Source organism: Bufo bufo, chromosome 8 (assembly GCF_905171765.1).
Source record: "Bufo bufo chromosome 8, aBufBuf1.1, whole genome shotgun sequence".
Taxonomy (NCBI): domain Eukaryota; kingdom Metazoa; phylum Chordata; class Amphibia; order Anura; family Bufonidae; genus Bufo; species Bufo bufo.
The window spans coordinates 199,684,815-199,704,338 of record NC_053396.1 but is presented as its reverse complement, the minus strand read 5'-3'; the positions used below and the strand labels follow the sequence as shown (position 1 = coordinate 199,704,338).

Here is a 19,524-nt window from a genome sequence, read left to right as displayed (position 1 = left end):
GCCACCGAATGACCATAAAAGACAATAGACCTGAAACAGCTGTTTTTACAAAAACAAACAAAAAAAAAAACAGCAAAACCACGTTACATTTTCTGTAATGATATAAGGATGTCGCAAAAAAAAATCCATCCAAGTCGCAGTCACATTCGCAGCACGATGCGTTGCAAAACCATTCAATATCGATACAAAAAATGTTGCGCAAATGTGAAAGGAAAGGAGGCTTATTCTGTGCAGGTTTCCCCCGGGACACGTGTACGGCGTCTCATATACCGCACTCCCCTCCATTACCGGAGCAATGTCTGTGGTTTCTGACAGAATTTACAAGCAGATCCTGACCATGTGAACACGGCCTTACGGTTCCAGCTCATGCTGAGCCCCTGCAGAACGTCCAGCCGCGGTCACACGCTCCGGTTCACAGCGCACTCCCTCTGATGTAAGGTTCTTCTATTTATTTCACCTGTAACGGTTTTTTAATTATCCCACAAAATCTATATATTATTTTTTCCTGGTGGGGCCATGACCTCCAATAACCCCAAAGTGTCAGGTAAAACTCTGCGACTTCCAGCTACTTCCCCCACAGCTGTCATATACACGGCGCCTCTACCTCTCCGTTTCCCTGTCAGACCTGTCCCCGCCCGCTGCGTCCTCCCCTCACACACAGCAGACGGGACGAGAACAACCGAGAACGTTCTCATCGCTGATAATCGCCGCTCCGGTCACACAGTCTCCGGGCATCTTCCAGACTCTTCGGGAGCTGTCTCGCCCGCCCCGCCCCTTCCTCGCGCTGATTGGCTCAGAAGTTCTCTGACTCACAGTGCAGCCTGGAACTATCGCGAAAATTCTCTCTGCTCAGTGACGTCACGGACAGCCACCTCCGCTGATTGGTCGAGCTTCAGACTGACTAGAAAGCTCCCGAATATTCTCCATCGGGCTGTGTGTAATGCGACTCTGTGATTGGCTGCTTTTGCGGGGAACGTTCGGGAAACTTCGAGATAGTTGCTAAGCGATGCGGGGAGCGTGGTGAGGAGCGCTGTGATTGGGTAGAAGGCTGTGACGTGTCTACACTGTACACATATATATAGGAGCCGTGCAGCGTGAAGCAGCAGTCACTGATAACTCTCCTCACAAGACACAAGCTGCAAAGCGCAACCTCAGGAGAAGCTCTTCACCAAGAAGCCGCTCTGCCACCTGCACTCATCCCTCTGATACTTCCAGCACTCTCATCCTAACCCAAGATGTCACCTAAAGGAACCGCCATTGGCATTGACCTGGGCACCACCTACTCCTGTGTGGGGGTCTTCCAGCATGGCAAGGTGGAGATCATCGCCAACGACCAGGGCAACCGCACCACCCCCAGCTACGTGGCCTTCACCGACACCGAGAGACTCATCGGAGACGCTGCCAAGAACCAGGTGGCCCTCAACCCCCAGAACACAGTCTTTGATGCCAAGAGACTGATTGGCAGAAGGTTTGATGAGCCGGTGGTGCAGTCTGACATGAAGCACTGGCCCTTCCAGGTGGTGAGTGATGGAGGAAAGCCCAAGGTCCAAGTGGAGTATAAAGGAGAGGACAAGACCTTCTTCCCTGAGGAGATCTCCTCTATGGTGCTACTGAAGATGAAGGAAACGGCAGAGGCTTACCTGGGTCATCCCGTCACCAATGCGGTCATCACCGTGCCAGCCTATTTCAATGACTCTCAGCGGCAGGCCACCAAAGACGCCAGTGTCATCGCCGGACTCAATGTGCTGAGAATCATCAATGAGCCTACAGCAGCCGCCATCGCGTACGGCCTGGACAAGGGAGCCCGTGGGGAACGCAACGTCCTCATCTTTGACCTGGGGGGTGGCACCTTCGACGTCTCCATCCTTACCATTGATGACGGCATCTTTGAGGTAAAGGCCACAGCGGGTGACACTCATCTGGGAGGAGAGGACTTTGATAACAGAATGGTCAACCACTTTGTGGAAGAATTCAAACGCAAACATAAAAAGGACATTACCCAAAACAAGAGGGCCCTGAGGAGGCTGAGGACAGCCTGCGAGAGAGCCAAGCGCACCCTGTCCTCCAGCACCCAGGCAAGCATCGAGATTGACTCCCTGTATGAGGGCATTGACTTCTACACTTCCATCACTAGAGCCCGCTTTGAGGAGTTGTGTTCTGACCTCTTCCGCGGTACCCTGGAGCCTGTTGAGAAAGCCCTGCGAGATGCCAAGATGGACAAGTCACAGATCCATGAAATTGTCCTAGTGGGAGGCTCCACACGTATCCCCAAGGTGCAGAAGCTGCTGCAGGACTTCTTCAATGGCCGAGAGCTGAACAAAAGCATCAACCCAGATGAAGCTGTGGCCTATGGGGCTGCTGTCCAAGCTGCCATCCTCATGGGAGACAAGTCAGAGAATGTGCAGGACCTCCTTCTGCTGGATGTGGCTCCTCTTTCTTTGGGCCTGGAGACAGCTGGAGGGGTTATGACCGTCCTCATCAAACGCAACACGACCATCCCCACCAAGAAGACCCAGGTCTTCACCACCTACTCCGACAATCAGCCAGGTGTCCTCATTCAGGTGTATGAGGGTGAGAGAGCCATGACCAAGGACAACAACCTGCTGGGTAAATTTGAGCTGAGTGGAATACCCCCTGCTCCTCGGGGTGTACCCCAGATCGAGGTGACCTTTGATATAGATGCCAACGGTATCCTCAACGTGTCCGCTGTGGACAAGAGCTCAGGCAAACAGAACAAGATCACCATTACAAACGACAAAGGCCGACTGAGCAAAGAGGAGATAGAGAAGATGGTGCAAGATGCTGAGAAATACAAAGGGGATGATGATGCCCAGAGAGAGAAAATTACTGCCAAAAACTCCCTGGAGTCCTATGCCTTCAACATAAAGAGCATGGTGGAAGATGAGAACATGAAGGGGAAGATCAGTGATGAAGATAAGGGGGTCATCTCGGACAAGTGTAAGGAGATCATTGCCTGGCTGGAGAACAACCAACTTGCAGAGAAAGATGAGTATACCCATAAGCAGAAGGAGCTGGAGAAGGTGTACCAACCCATCATCACCAAGATGTACCAGGGAGGCATGCCAGGAGGTATGCCCGGCTCCAGCTGTGGTGCACAGGCCCGACAAGGTAGCAGCTCTGGACCCACCATTGAGGAGGTGGATTAAGAACTTTTATAAGGGTCCAACTATGAACAGAACGGACACAGACTTGCTGCTGAGCTGTTGCCCTTATTGACTGACTTTTGGTAGCAGCTCTGGGCCCACCACTGAGGAGGTGGATTAAAAAGTATGAACTGTTTGACTTTTTTATGCTCAAGTCTGATAAATGGACTTTTTGGTTCTATGTTTTTTTTTTTTTTTATAAACTAAGGACTTTAAGGCCTCATGCACATGACCGTATGTATTTTGCGGTCTGCAAAAAACGGATCCGTAAAAAATACGGATGACGTCCGTGTACAATCCTGTTCTATTTTTTTGCGGAACAGACATCCGGAAACGGAATGCACACAGAGTACCTTGCGTTTTTTTTGCGGACCGATTGAAATAAATGGTTCCGTATACGGTCCCAAAAATCCCTAAGAGAGTATTTTTCCTGGAGAAAAATGTTGATATATTTTATTTGAATGTTTGTTGTCTTTTTTATGATTTTTAAAAAAATATTTTTTATCTAATTTGTCCTAAGTATGTGTTACTGTAACTGTTTATTAGATACTTTGTGTTGTTTTTTTTTTCTTTTTGTGTAAATAAATTTATTTGACCACTAGATTGTGTTAAGTTTTTTGTTTTAAATTTTTCCAGGTATTTCTAGTGTTTTTGGTGTTTCTCGTAAAATATATAAACTGTTTTAACACAACATAAATTGTTTCATATAGTCTGTTGCTTGTGTCTGGTATTGCAGTAGTTACTCAATAGGACTGAATAGTAATACCAGATACAGCCCATAGACAGGAGCGGTGCAATTAGGAAAGCTCAAAAAAACGGAATGGGAGCAGTGCTTCGATAGCATTCACAGCCACTGCCCAGTGTACAGAGCCGCATTCTCCCCGTGCTGCGAGAAGTACCCCCACTGATCAGATATTGATGACCTAGCCTAAGGATAGGTCATCAATATTTAAAGGGACACTCCGCATACAAAAAAAAATTAAAAAATCACATTAACTGAGGAATAACAGCACTTACATAGTGATCTCCTTTGCGGCTACAGCTTCATCAATTACCAGGATCCTCTTCTGTCATCAAAGATGGCCGTACTGCTGCAGACTGTGCATCGGTAGTCCTAAGAGACTTCCTGCTTGTCGGGCCCTGCTCTAGGTCACCATGTAAGTGTTCTGTTTGTCCCCCCAGTTAGGGTCCATTCACACGTCCGTAGTGTATTGCGGATCCGCAATACACCCGGCCGGCACCCCTCATAGAACTGCCTATTCTTGTCCGCAATTGCGGACAAGTATAGGACATGTTCTATTTTTTTGCGGAGCTGCGGCCCGGAAGTTCGGGGCCACGCTCCGTGAATGCGGATAGCACATAGTGTGCTCTCCGCATCTCTTCCGGCCCCATTGAGAATGAATGGGTCCGCACCCGTTTCCCATATTGCGGAACGGATGTAGACCTATTTGCGGACGTGTGAATGGACCCTTAGGCCTCATGCACACGACCGTTGTGTGCATCTGCGTCCGTTCCGTCATTTTGCACAGTTTAGCGGAGGTCCCATTCATTTCTATGGAGCTGTGAAAAAAAACTGATAGTCCTCCGTTTTTTCTCCGCGTCCTTGATTCCAGTCCGTCAAAAAAATATAACCTGTCCTATTCTTGTCAGTGGAAAATGGAGGACGGACCCATTCAAGTTAATGGGTCTGTCAAAAAAAAACGGATGCACAACTGGTATGTCATCCGTGTCCGTTTTTTTCTACAAGACACTTTTCATTAACCTTCCTTTTTTTCCCCCTGTCAGACAAAAAAAAAGGAAGACACAAGGAAACACAACTGAAGCAAAATCGGACACGGACCACTGAAGCCAAATCACTGACAGTAAAAAAAACACTGTCGTGTGCATGAGGCCTAAATGTGATTCCCCCCCCCCCCCCCTCTACAACAGAGGGTCGCTCAAGTGTGGTTTATGTGTTTGCCTGCATGTCCCAGGCCAACTGCAGCTCCTCAGACCCAAACTGACTGTATTATAGTAATTTATGTTACAGTTTATATCTGATGGGCCGTCTACAGCAGAACACTCACAAGATGATGTCCGTTTACAGCAATAGCCCTGTGATCAGATAAACTGGGTGTATCACAAATTACTAGGATGCAGTCTCTTCTGGGGAGCTGTGGCCATCACATGGACCATGTTTTATGGGAGGATCACGGTTTTGCCCATGATGCTTAAGTCCTGCAAAATCCAGGCATCTTTTAGATTAGGAGGAGACTTCATGTATTTAAAGGGGTTATCCAAGACTAATATCGACCAACCCGTAGTGGTGATCAAACTTACCTGGTCATAGCTCTGGGTTTTGTGTCTGTCGCACCCCCCCTGCTCTTCCTCTCCTTGTGGCGCTAAAAATGTCCATCGACGGGGGTACATGTGACTTCTGCAGCCAATCACAGCCCTTCTCCTTCTGTCACAACAACTGGTACAGATAGGTGTGGACTGGGAACTTAAAGTGGCCCCATTTTGAAATTGGGTTCAAATTGATGGAAGGTAAGGAGAGCAATACCATATTTTCCACCCCAACAGAGCCAAAGACCACAGTGCAGCACAAAATACATCCCCAAAAACTTCCAATGGCCGGCTGTGAGGAGGGCCCGGGCAGCCTCCTGGGCATCGGCCCACCGGGAAATTTCCCTGTAAGGTCTATGGCCAATCCGTCCCTGGGTTTAGACATAATTCTTTTCACCAAGAGTTTCCTACATTGTATCCAGGGTCGTTCACACTAATAAAACAATCAGCTACGTGAACGTTTTACCATGTTGGCTGCATGTGTAGAAACCATAGGCCTCATAGACACAGGCATGTGCTGCCCATGCCCATATTGCAGTCCACAATCCGGAAGATGCACTGCGGAACGACGGCACGAATCAGAAGCACTATGGAGTGCATTCAATACTTTTTTGCGTTGCGGACTGTCGGATGCGGATTGTGGACACCATGGCAGTCTGCAGCACAGGCACAGCCAGGACACAGTCATGTGCATAAGACCTGAGGAGAAAAGTGTCCTTTTTTTCTCCCATAGCAAACAGTCGGAGTCTAAGTTTAGTTTTTATTTATTAAAAAATAAAAATCAGACCTCATATAGTACATGACCAGCCCTGACCTCACATGGATCCAGAGATCTCCACATTCATTGCTGCTAGATTTATATCAAGCTGACAGCTCAAGGGGAGTGTCTTTTCTGCTGCAGCTCAGGGGGCGTGTCCATTATCTTCCTATCACAGCTCAGGGGGCATGTCCATTCTCTTCCTATCATAGCTCAGGGGGCGTGTCCACGCTCGATGAAACTGAGCATGTGCGTCCATCTCAGTGAGCAGGACAAAGAAATTAGAAAATAGGTGTCACTATACAGATACATTTTATTAAATAACTCAGTAGATATACAAAATTTTTAATTTCATGCAATCACAAAAGTATTCAGATCCAGGTGCTGGTTTGAAAACTGTAGAATACTTTTTGTGGGACAACCCCTTTAAGAGCAGTGTAGAAAATGATGAGTAAGGGTCCATTCACACTTCCATAGTATATTGCGGATCCGCAATACACCCGGCCCGCACCCCCCCCATAGAACTGCCTATTCTTGTTGGCAATTGCGGACAAGAATAGGACATGTTCTTTTTTTTGCGGAGCCGCGGCACTGAAGTTCGGGGCCGCGGCACGGAAATGCAGATGCGGACAGCACACTGTGTGCTGTCTGCATCTTTTCTGTCCCCATAGAGAATGAATGGGTCCACACCCGTTCCGCAAAATTGCAGAACGGATGCGGACCCATTTGCGGATGTGTGAATGGAGCCTAATGATGGTTGGTATGGTCAATACAATAAAAAACACATAGAAACACTATAGAGGCAATTTATTTTTTACTCTGACTCAGATGCTATACTGGTGTAAGATGTGGCAGATTTATTAAGAAGCACATACCTACTAGTAATCCGGCACATCCTGGGCTGTCCCTGTGCCAGGAGATTTACGGCATGTCTGCAGGATATGTTATAAATGTATGATACCATCTCTGGGATCTGTATGAAAGATGAGCGAATGGATTCATCCGCAGGACTTCTTCTTCTCCTGTGAGGTGCTGTCCCTGCAGGTGAAGAGCTGCCCACCTGTCACAAGATTGATAATTTCCCGGAAGTGCAGCGTCGCTGCTCCTCAGCCAAAGCAGAGCCTCTGCCCTCGCTCTAACAATTAGAGCAGCGGCGCCGGTAGGAAATAGTCAGGGTCTGGCCATATGTCCAGCCGGTCAATCTTGTGGCAGGTGGACACTTCTTCACCTGTAGGACAGCCGCTCACAGACTGATCAGAGAAATCTATTCACTCATCTCTAATCCGTACCTATGTGAAGAATAGGCGTCCCCCAACCTGCCTTTCCTCTTTTCACTATTCTATATCGTAATCTTCCCTTTCTTCTCTGCATTCATTCTGCCGGTCACCTACACATCTAACAAGATGACACTACATCCCAAGTTTACTCTGCTGTTCCTGCTCTTAAAGGAACCCTACACCTACCACTGTGCATAACCATAATACAGATCGTAATATGAGACACATTTATAGGGATATTCTCATCTTTAAATATCTGATACCAGAGGGTCATAGACTGTATAGAATAATAGTACTGTCTAATGCATTTCAGTCACACGGTCGCCCAGGCTCCATAGAAATGCGCAGCCCCTGCTCTCTCCTCTTTTCTATGGATAATCAGTTCATCTGGATTTCTAAATGTGCTTTGCTGATAAGAGCAAGACTTCAGTTTCGGATACTCTTTAAAGAGAGACTCTTTACTGCAACTTCAAATGAAGGTTAATAATATGATTTTAATAAATATAACAATAGCATATAGATATATAATATAAACAATAAATATAACAATAGCATATAGATATAGAGAGATTTCATGTCCTTCATTTTGCAAGTTAATTATGTGCAAAGAATAGAGAACGTGCGTCACCGATTGAGTTAACATCATCTGACAGCGACACATCAGCTGTGAAGCCCATTTCAGCGAAAAGCAGACAGTCTGGATCGGGAAAGCATTTCTAGGCGAAGCGTCCTTTCGTAGTTGAGCTTCAACTGGTGGCTGAAAAGGTCCAGCTTTTATACTGTACCTTAGTGGGATGTAGCCAGCATATGCAATCTGTAAGGGTCTCTGTGTATATCTTGTGTATCTGTTATTATTTCGAACCTTAGAGGGGCCAAGTCAAACCGGTGTAAAGTAGTACTGGCTTAGTTGCCCATAGCAACCAATCAGATTCCTCCTTTAATTTTCCAAAGGAGCTGTCTAAAATGAAAGGTGGAATCTGATCGGTTGCTATGGGCAACTAAGTCAGTTCTACTTTACACTAGTTAGATATATGTTTTATATATTAATATGTCTTAGGTTCCCAAATTAGCATATCAGGACCACGGGTGCACCCAGAAATTTTCTTTCAGTGCCCCCTGCTCCAACCTTCCTGCAGAGCCCCGCACATTCCCAGTACACTGACACCAGCAATGGTCCATCCTTCTTCTCATTTACTTCTAACTAGGTGTGGAACTGTAGACACTCTGGGTCGAGGTCTCGGTACCGTGGTCTGGGCCGGTGTGTTCTGCTGAATGGAAGCCCCTCTGGTGTGACACGCTGCTCTCAGGAATAAAGTCTAGGGGAGGAGGAAAAGACAATGGTACCACAAACACTATCAACCCAACATGTGGAAAATATAAGAATGGGGCAGGGGAGGCCATCAAACCCCAGATAAGACCCCACAATGAATTCAGACCTCCAACCCACTAAACAAATCAGACTCCTAACCAGATCTCCTAAACAAACCCCTAAATAAATCACCAGACCCCCCAAATGAATCAAACTCAAAATCAGACCTCATAAGTAAATCACACCCTACACTAGACCCCCTATATCAATCAGATCTAAGATCAGATCTCTGTATAAAGCAGACCCAACCCAGACCACCTAAACAAATAGACCCCAAACTAGATCATCTATGTAAATCAGACCTCAGTTCAGACCCCAAAATAAATCAGACCTCCTAAATACTTTAGGTCAGACTCCAGACTAAACCCCCTATACAAATCAGACCCCTAAATAAATAAGAGTCCAGACTAGACCCCCAATATAAATCAGATCTCAGATCAAACCCCAGAATAAATTACACTCTCTAAATAATTCAGACCCAGACCCCCTAAATAAATCATACCCTACACTAGATCCTCTATGTAAATCCAAAACTAACAGTAGATCCACTAAATAAATCATACCCTACACTAGATCCTCTATGTAAATCCAAACTAACATCCAAAACTAACAGTAGATCCACTATATAATATATAAGATCTTAAATCTTGTGCGAGAATAAATCAGAACCAAACCTGACTAGCTAAATAAGTCAGACCTCAGTCTAGACCCCCTATATATATCAGACCTCAGATCAGACACCCTAAATAAATCAGAACCCCTAAATATATCAGTGCCCAACTCCTGTATATACACAGACCTCAGACCCCTTCAAGAATTCAAGCCCCATTACCCCAAAATTAATAGTCTTCAAACAAATAAAGTAGACATCAGACCATTGAATAATATACTTCTTGTTCCCAGCTCTGGAGCCCCTTCTCCTTTGGGCACTGCCCCAACACTACGGCCTCCTGCACATGACATTATCCGTTTTTGCGTTCTGCAAATCACAGACATCGGCCGTGTGAATCCCGCATTTTCCCTTCCGCAGGTCCTGTCGTAGAGTTCAGATGCCTTTTCTTGTAGAATAGGATAGGTTCTATTTTTTTTGCGGGGCCACAGAACGGACACACGGATGTTCACCTCACACAGTGTACTGTCCGCATCTTTTGCGGCCCTACTGAAATGAATGGATACACATCCATTCTGCAAAACATTTGTATCGGATTGGAACCAAAGCTGCGGTTGTGTGCATGAGCCCTCGAGTCCTGGCACTGTTTACAGGACCCGATGCTGCTGCGGCAGTGGCCGGAGAGAGAGGACCTGCAGAGGTGAGGATGCCGCCAGTGGTGTTATATAGTGGATTTGATTTGCATGATGCAATTAAAATCATATAAAAAGCTCTCAGTGCCAATCCAGTCTGGAGGGTCTACACCCATTGGACCCCCATGTGTGCACCACTGATCAGGACTCAAGGAAAGATTAATTGTAATGGCAACTCAATTAATTTCTCACCCAGCAACAGATATAACAAAAACTGTGAACAACCCCCTGCGGAATACGCCACACGCCATCGATATTTACTGTGATGCTTTATAACCGATTCAATCAGCCTGTAAAGCAGAGCGGCCACCGGTCTGCATCCACTCTGCTACATCCCGTCTCCCATTGGCCTGTCTTCTGGATGACACTAGGCTCTGCACACAGACACGCAGACCCCTCCTGCTCATCGCTCCATTCATAAAGAAATATCAGTGCCTGACGCCTAACTATCATGGGGTCCGGCAGAGATCTAGCTGCTACCTGCCAAATATTCTGAGAATCAGCCGGACAAAAAGCACTGGACTCTGCGGTTTGTGTCCGGCCGATTCCAAGCATTCTCTGGTGGCTGGATCACCCTGCTTAAGTGAAACTAGCCTAACTTTACCAGATAGAGCGTTTAGCAACAGAGCTATCCCCCCGTAAACTCAAAGATAAATGCACCCGCCTGGTAATGACAGATCCTGCATCTGGAGGTAGTGCCAAAGATCTACCTACTGACCGGAGCAATGTGGCCACCTGGCACATGACACAACTGTGACGGTACGGACACACGGTCAGGTTTCTGCATGCTGTTACATAGTTGATACGGCTGAAAAAAGACATAAGTCCATCAAGTTCAACCAAGGGATAGGTGGGGACGCGAATCCCAGAAGGAAGTGAGACTCAGATGTCTACACGTTTTCCTAAGCAAAAATCAGGAGTGACTATAAAGGAGAGAAAGTATAAAGGACAGATACGATTTCTCCTCGTTTTTGAATTCCATCCTGATTATGGCTGGTAAACACCAGAAAGTGTAGGCTTGACAGAAACGTAATCTGATGCTGATGTGGACATTCCACCCAAGAAGGGAATAATGCAGCTGACGCACATCAGTACTATACAGGGTCGTTAAATCCAGAAACTAGAGGTAGAGCAAATATATCCCCCTGAAAATGGAGTAATTATGTTGCCTGGAGCACTTCATAGCTGTTTGGCCCCGTTCAGTACCGCAGTAAGGGATAACGCCAGTACTCAACCTTCTGAAGGAAGAGATGAAGCCTCCTGATATACATTACTCACAAAAAGTTTGGGATATTTGGCTTGTGGGTGAAATTTCAGGATGAACCTAAAATGTACTCTAACCTTCACAGGTGAACTTAATGTGACCTTCTCTAAACTTCTGAATGCACATGTCCAACTGATCATTGTTTCAGTACTTTGTGCACAAATTGCTGTTCTCAAACAAAGAATTTAACGGCAAAATTCAGAACAGGTGTTAGATTTACTGGTTCAGTTAGACTTAGTATTTAAACAGTCCTCCTCATCATGCTGTTCACATTTTGACATCATGAGACCAAGACGACACCTAACAATTGATCGACAGTACCACGAGGCTTCAAGCAGGATCTTCTCAGATGGAAGTGGCCACTGAGCTTAGAGTGTCACAGAGTGTCATCAGCAGGTTGCAACAGAGATACAAAGAGACTTGAAGAGTCACAGAAAGGTATAGAAGGAGACGTCCTTTGGCCACATCCCACACTGATGACCGCTTCATTGTGAACAAAGCCTTGCGGTAGGGGAAGATTGGCCATAGACCCTACAGGGAAATTTCCCGGTGGGCCGATGCTCCAGAGGGCCACCCAGGTCCTCCTCACTGACACTGATAGGGTACATAATGAGCAGTAATTAACGCTGTGAGAATCCGGTATCTATGTACCCAACCGGCGACAGCAAATCCCCTCCTGAATTGAACTGCTGTAGCCTGCACCTCACCTCCTAACCCCCTTGCTCTATAGACAACTGGAGGAGGAGGACAGAAGATGGAGCTATTGATGGTCACCACAGAGGGACTGCTTTTGGGGCAGTATATTGTGCTACACTGTGTTATTTGGTTCTGCTGGAATGGTATTTTGCACTCTGGTTTTGTTGACCCTGCCTACTCGTGTTGCCCTGACTTCTGTTAATTTGGACCTGCCTACAAATTGGGGCCACTTTTAGCATTTTTTTTTTTCCAGGGCCCAGTCTGCCCCTGCCCTGTGGAACCGGATGATGAATGCCACACAACTCCAGGCACATTTAAGGGAGGTGAGAGGCCCCCAAGTGTCACGTCCGACCATTCGAAACCGTTTACATCAGCGTGGCCTGCGTGCTAGACGACCTGCAAAGGTACCTGACCACACCACCAGGCACAGTCGGCATGGTCCTGCATGGGCCAGGGAGCAAGAGCAGGTATAATAATTTCACCTGTGACTAGGATAAGGCGGATGACTGGCGCAAAACTGCACTGTGTAATACGAGCGGCGCCTTCCAGAACACAGCAGGCAAGAGAACAGAAACTGTAGGGATGGTACAATTACACGACGTGGAGAAGAGAGTAATGAGGTTGTCCGGGGCCCGACAGCTGGATAGAACCGTCATGTATCTATCTGTGGCTCAGTTACTCCTCCTTGCGGTTGTCTGGTGCAGGAGAGGCTGCATAGGCCTTTCAAATACCACATTTAAGGAGGGATCTGTTACTCTGTCATAGAAGGGGCTAATGGTGATGCCTGGTGCAGAGTGGAACAGCATAGAGGTCACAAACCTGGCATCTGGGGACAGGGCAGTACTCCACCCGTTGAGAAGGTACTGCCTTTGTCTGGGGCAAGGAGGTAAAGTACTGATTAGGCTTCAGGTACAGTGTCCTGTCAAATCACAAATACCCCGCCTGCTGCCTGGAGCGCCTCAGAGTGATGTAGGCCTGCCACCTACGTCGTTTAGTAACGGTACAATTACCCCGCCGTACAGATGGGGGGTAAAGCTGCTGCCTGGTGCACGGCCGGTCAGATATGGTGCCTACTGATAACACAACTACTCCGACCGTAGATAAAGGTAATGTTAATGACTGGTTTATGCTTCTATATAAAGAGACTAGAGGAGAACAACCACTGAAAAAATAAAAGGGGTAATTATCAGTCACATGTAAACGAGATGCCTGAAATAATAAAGAGGTTTTCCTCAGGATAGATCATCAATATCAGATTGGTGAGGGTCCGATACCCGGCAGCTGTTTGAAGAGAGAGCCATGCTCCGTGCAAGCGCTGCATTCTCTTTATTGTTTACCTGCTCACCGTTGACATCGCAGTGGTGAGCAGGTGTAACTACAAGCCGTCCTATTCACTTCTATGGGATGGCTCTGTAGTGTACACTTGAATAGGAACGAGCCGTCCTATTGAAGTCAATATGACGACTTGTAATTACACTGCTGTGATGTCGACGGCGAGCAGGTAAACAATAAAGAGAATGCAGCCCGCTGATCTGATACTGATGACCTATCCTGAGGAGAGGTCATCAATATTAACCACCTCCGGACCGCCTAACACAGATTCACATTCCGGAGGTGGCAGCGCTGCGCACAATCACGCATATACGCGTCATCTCGCGAGACTTCGCTCCAAGCCGGCCCGCGCATGCGCATCGCGGGCCGGCAAAAGTTAAAGAAGAAGTTCGTCACCAGCCTGCCAGCAACGATCATTGGCTGGCAGGCTGGCGATTTTCAAAAAATCCAATCACAAGTCATATAACAGATCATATTAGTAAATATGATCTGTTATATGGCTTGTCTGCTCCTCTGCTGGTCCTTTTCGTCGGTTGGATCCAGCAGAGGAGCAGACTGAACTGTGAGTACACCAAACACTACACCTTAGCCCCAGATCACCCCCCTGCACCCCAATTAACCCTTTGATCACCCCTTTGATCGCCCCTGTCAATCACTAGTGAAAGGAAAAAAAGTGATCAGTGTAAACTGTCACTTATTTTTTTTCACTGGTATTGGCTGTTAGGTTTTAGGGATAGTTTAGGCCCCTTGGTTAGGTAGTTTAGCGTGAGTTAGCGCCCAGCCCACCGCAGTCACTTATTCGCTGTTTAGCGTATCGCTAATCAGCATTTGTACTTTTATAGTATCTGTAAGTGATCAAAACTGATCACGGTCAGATCTATAATAGTATTAGTGTCACCTTAGCTCGCCCTCCACCCAAAACGCAGTGTTTGCCCGATCAGGCCTGATCGGTCGCCCACACGTGCGTTCACCCACGCCCGCCCCACCGCAGTGACAAAAAATATATATTTTTTGATCACTGCACATTCATTTTACACGCACTGCGGCGATAAAAAAAAAAAAAATCAGTTTTGATATTTTTTTTATCAACCGCAGCGGCCTCCGGTACTTCGCTAGCCTCCCCTTTGTAAGACAGGCTTGCTTTTTTTCTTGGGTAGTCTCAGGGAATACCCCGAAATTTAGTAGTCCAAAATGTCAAACAGGGGGTATTCTTCTGAAGAGGCCTACAGGATTCTGACCCAGTCGGATGAGGAGTGGGAACCCTCATCTGACGAATCTAGCGGGTCAGAATATGAACCTGTGGAAAGCAGTGGCTCTCTGACCCAAAGTTCGGACGAGGAGGTTGAGGTCCCTGATGGCACCAGGCGTACCAGGCCCCGTGTCGCTAGACCACAGGTTATGCAGGATCCGCTTCAAGAGCAGCAGAGTGGGGCTGTCGCTGCCGGATCACGTGGTGAGGCATACACCAGCAGCGCAGCCCTTCCTGGACCTAGTACCAGCACTGCCGTACAACATGGTGACGTGGCGAGCACCAGAAGGGCAGTTGAAGCTGGTACGGTGGCACGTGCAGTAGTTACCCCGTCGCAGCCACCGCACAGACAGGCCCGTAGAGCCCCTAGAATCCCTGAGGTGCTGGCAAATCCTGATTGGCAGTAACCAACTTCAGCCGCACCATTAGTTCCCCCTTTCACCGCCCAGTCTGGAGTTCGGGTTGAGACGGCTCAAATCGGTTCGGCCCTGGGATTTTTTGAGCTGTTCTTGACTGCGGAGCTCTTGGACTTAGTCGTGGCAGAGACAAACCGGTATGCCACACAATTTATATCCGCCAACCCGGGAAGCTTTTATGCCCAGCCTTTCCGGTGGAAACCAGTCCAAGTTTCCGAACTTAATTTTTTTTGGGCCTTCTCCTCAACATGGGCCTGACAAAAAAACATGAATTGCGGTCATATTGGTCCACGAACCCGATTCATCACATGCCCATGTTCTCTGCTGCTATGTCCAGGGCACGATTTGAGGCCATCCTCCGTTTCCTGCATTTTAGCGACAACACCACCTCCCGTCCCAGAGGCCACCCAGCTTTTGACCGGCTCCACAAAATTCGGCCCCTCATAGACCATTTCAACCAGAAATTTGCAGATTTGTATAGCCCAGAGCAAAACATCTGCGTAGACGAGTCCCTAATACATTTTACCGGGCGCCTTGCCTTCAAACAATACATCCCAAGCAAGCGTGCCCGGTATGGGGTCAAATTGTATAAGCTCTGTGAAAGGGCCACAGGCTATACCCACAAATTTCGGATCTATGAGGGAAAAGATCAGACCCTGGAGCCGGTCGGTTGCCCTGACTTCCTGGGGAGCAGTGGGAAGACAGTCTGGGACTTGGTGTCACCCTTATTCGGCAAGGGGTACCATCTTTATGTGGACAATTTTTACACAAGTGTGGCCCTCTTTAGGCATTTGTTTCTAGAACGGATTTGCGCCTGTGGCACCGCGCGAACTAGTCGCGTGGGCTTCCCCCAACGGCTTGTAACCACCCGTCTTGCAAGGGGGGAGAGGGCTGCCTTGTGTAACGAAGAACTGCTCGTGGTGAAATGGAGAGACAAGCGTGACGTTTACATGCTCTCCTCCATTCACTCAGACACGACAATCCAAATTCAAAGGGCAACCCGTGTCATTGAAAAGCCCCTCTCAGTCCACGACTATAATGCGCTCATGGGAGGGGTGGACTTCAATGACCAGATGTTGGCTCCCTATTTAGTTTCCCGCAGAACCAGACGCTGGTATAAGAAGGTGTCTGTATATTTAATTCAATTGGCGCTGTATAATAGTTTTGTTCTCTACAGTAAGGCTGGGAGAACAGGATCCTTCCTCAAATTCCAGGAAGAGATCATCGAGAACCTCCTTTACCCAGGAGGTTCCGTGGCCCCATCCACCAGTGTAGTTAGCCGTCTACACGAGCGACATTTCCCCAGTGTCGTTGCTGGTACCTCAACCCAACCGCCACCCCGAAAAAGATGTCGTGTCTGTAGCAGGAGTGGAATAAGGCGTGACACCCGCTATTTCTGTCCTGACCACCCTGCCCTATGCTTTGGTGAGTGTTTCCGGAAGTACCACACACAGGTACACCTAGCATAGGGATTGCATCTCACAGGACAGGCACACAGGGCTATTAGGGCCCTTTTACTCACAGCTGCTGCAAACCTCTCCTTTCACCTGGGATAAAGTGCATAACGTACTTTGCCACATCTTTGGGCGATTTGCGCTTTGCACATTGTCCCATGGGGAAGGAGAGGTTTGTTCTATAAAGGTAAAAAAAACTAAACAAAAAAAAAATTACCGGTAAGTAAAAAAGTTAAAAAAAGTTAATATGTTCTGTTCTAAAGTTAATAAAGTTATCGCGTTGCGGCCTGGTTTTTTCTTTTTTGTTTTGTTTTTTTTTACCTTCCAGGTGGACCAACCGATCGACTAGCTGCACCACTGATGTGCATTCGGACAGAAGCATTGCGCTGCTGTCAGATTACACGCAAGTCGGTGTATGCGGCGCTGCAAGACGAGATTTCTCCTCTGCAGTAAAAGATACGTTTGCCGAGGCATATGAGCTGAGGAGGTGGCGGTGTTCATATACTTTGGCAAACACTTTGTATATATAAAAAAAAAAATCCCGGCAATGATTTATTCATCCACATCGATTGATGTGAATGGAGAAATCTGGTTTGCCAGGGCATACGAGCTAAGTGGGTATGGATGTTGGGCGGAGCTCCTATGTCCTGGCAGACGCCTTTCCCATCCTTTTTCTTTTTTTGGCAGAGATTTTTTCATCCACATTGATCGATGCGAATGAAGAAATCTGTGCCGTTCATTTTTTTCTTTCAGCCCAGAGGCTGAACGGAAAAAAAAAAATCTCATTACCTGTATGCTCAATATAAGGAGAATAGCAGAAACTCCTAATGCTGGCCATACATGTAATGATTGCGGAGACCCTCAAATGCCAGGGCAGTACAAACACCCCACAAATAACACCATTTTGGAAAGAAGACACCCCAAGGTATTCGCTGAGGGGCATATTGAGTCCATGAAAGATTGAAATTTTTGTCCCAAGTTAGCGGAAAGGGAGACTTTGTGAGAACAAAATCCAAAAAATCAATTTCCGCTAACTTGTGCCAAAATTTTTTTTTTCTATGAACTCGCCATGCCCCTCATTGAATACCTTAGGGTGTCTTCTTTCCAAAATGGGGTCACATGTGCGGTATTTATACTGCCCTGGCATTTTAGGGGCCCCAAAGCGTGAGAAGAAGTCTGGTATCCAAATGTCTAAAAATGCCCTCCTAAAAGGAATTTGGGCACCTTTGCCCACCTAGGCTGCAAAAAAGTGTCACACATGTGGTATCTCTGTATTCAGGAGAAGTTGAGGAATGTGTTTTTGGGTGTCTTTTTACATATACCCATGCTGGGTGAGATAAATATCTTGGTCAAATGCCAACTTTGTATAAAAAAATGGGAAAAGTTGTCTTTTGCCAAGATATTTCTCTCACCCAGCATGGGTATATGTAAAATGACACCCCAAAACACATTCCCCAACTTCTCCTGAGTACGGAGATACCAGATGTGTGACACTTTTTTGCAGCCTAGGTGGGCAAAGGGGGCCATATTACAAAGAGCACCTTTCGGATTTCACTGGTCAGTTTTTACAGAATTTGATTTCAAACTCCTTACCACACATTTGGGCCCCTAGAATGCCAGGGCAGTATAACTACCCCACAAGTGACCCCATTTTGGAAAGAAGACACCCCAAGGTATTCCGTGAGGGGCATGGCGAGTTCCTAGAATTTTTTATTTTTTGTCACAAGTTAGTGGAAAATGATGATTTTCTTTTTTTTTTCATACAAAGTCTCATATTCCACTAACTTGTGACAAAAAATAAAAACTTCCATGAACTCACTATGCCCATCAGCGAATACCTTGGGGTCTCTTCTTTCCAAAATGGGGTCACTTGTGGGGTAGTTATACTGCCCTGGCATTCTAGGGGCCCAAATGTGTGGTAAGGAGTTTGAAATCAAATTCTGTAAAACTGACCAGTGAAATCCGAAAGGTGCTCTTTGGAATATGGGCCCCTTTGCCCACCTAGGCTGCAAAAAAGTGTCACACATGTGGTATTGCCGTACTCAGGAGAAGTTGGGGAATGTGTTTTGGGGTGTCATTTTACATATACCCATGCTGGGTGAGAGAAATATCTTGGCAAAAGACAACTTTTCCCATTTTTTTTATACAAAGTTGGCATTTGACCAAGATATTTATCTCACCCAGCATGGGTATATGTAAAAAGACACCCCAAAACACATTCCTCAACTTCTCCTGAATACAGAGATACCAGATGTGTGACACTTTTTTGCAGCCTAGGTGGGCAAAGGGGCCCATATTACAAAGAGCACCTTTCGGATTTCACTGGTCAGTTTTTACAGAATTTGATTTCAAACTCCTTACCACACATTTGGGCCCCTAGAATGCCAGGGCAGTAGAACTACCCCACAAGTGACCCCATTTTGGAAAGAAGAGACCCCAAGGTATTTCGTGATGGGCATAGTGAGTTCATAGAACTTTTTATTTTTTGTCACAAGTTAGTGGAATATGAGACTTTGTAAAAAAAAAAAAAAAAAAATAATCATTTTCCGCTAACTTGTGACAAAAAATAAAAAGTTCTATGAACTCACTATGCCCATCAGCGAATACCTTAGGGTGTGTACTTTCCGAAATGGGGTCATTTGTGGGGTGTTTGTACTGTCTGGGCATTGTAGAACCTCAGGAAACATGACAGGTGCTCAGAAAGTCAGAGCTGCTTCAAAAAGCGGAAATTCACATTTTTGTACCATAGTTTGTAAATGCTATAACTTTTACCCAAACCATTTTTTTTTTACCCAAACATTTTTTTTTTATCAAAGACATGTAGAACAATAAATTTAGAGCAAAATTTATATATGGATCTCGTTTTTTTTTGCAAAATTTTACAACTGAAAGTGAAAAATGTCATTTTTTTGCAAAAAA

General features: G+C 46.4%; 1 protein-coding gene across 1 annotated transcript; it reads left to right on the top strand.

Annotated features, from left to right (window-relative positions):
- Positions 1-1,105: 1,105 nt before the first annotated feature.
- Positions 1,106-3,754, top strand: LOC120977276 (heat shock 70 kDa protein). Its single transcript, XM_040405130.1, has 2 exons — positions 1,106-3,158; positions 3,277-3,754. The coding sequence occupies exons 1-2, from the start codon at positions 1,236-1,238 to the stop codon at positions 3,283-3,285; spliced, it is 1,932 nt and encodes a 643-aa protein (XP_040261064.1). The 5' UTR covers positions 1,106-1,235; the 3' UTR covers positions 3,286-3,754.
- The last annotated feature ends 15,770 nt before the right edge of the window (positions 3,755-19,524 follow it).

Coding starts and splice junctions, on each gene's coding strand:
- LOC120977276 (XM_040405130.1), top strand. CDS start 1,236: ATGTCACCTAAAGGAACCGCCATTGGCATTGACCTGGGCACCACCTAC.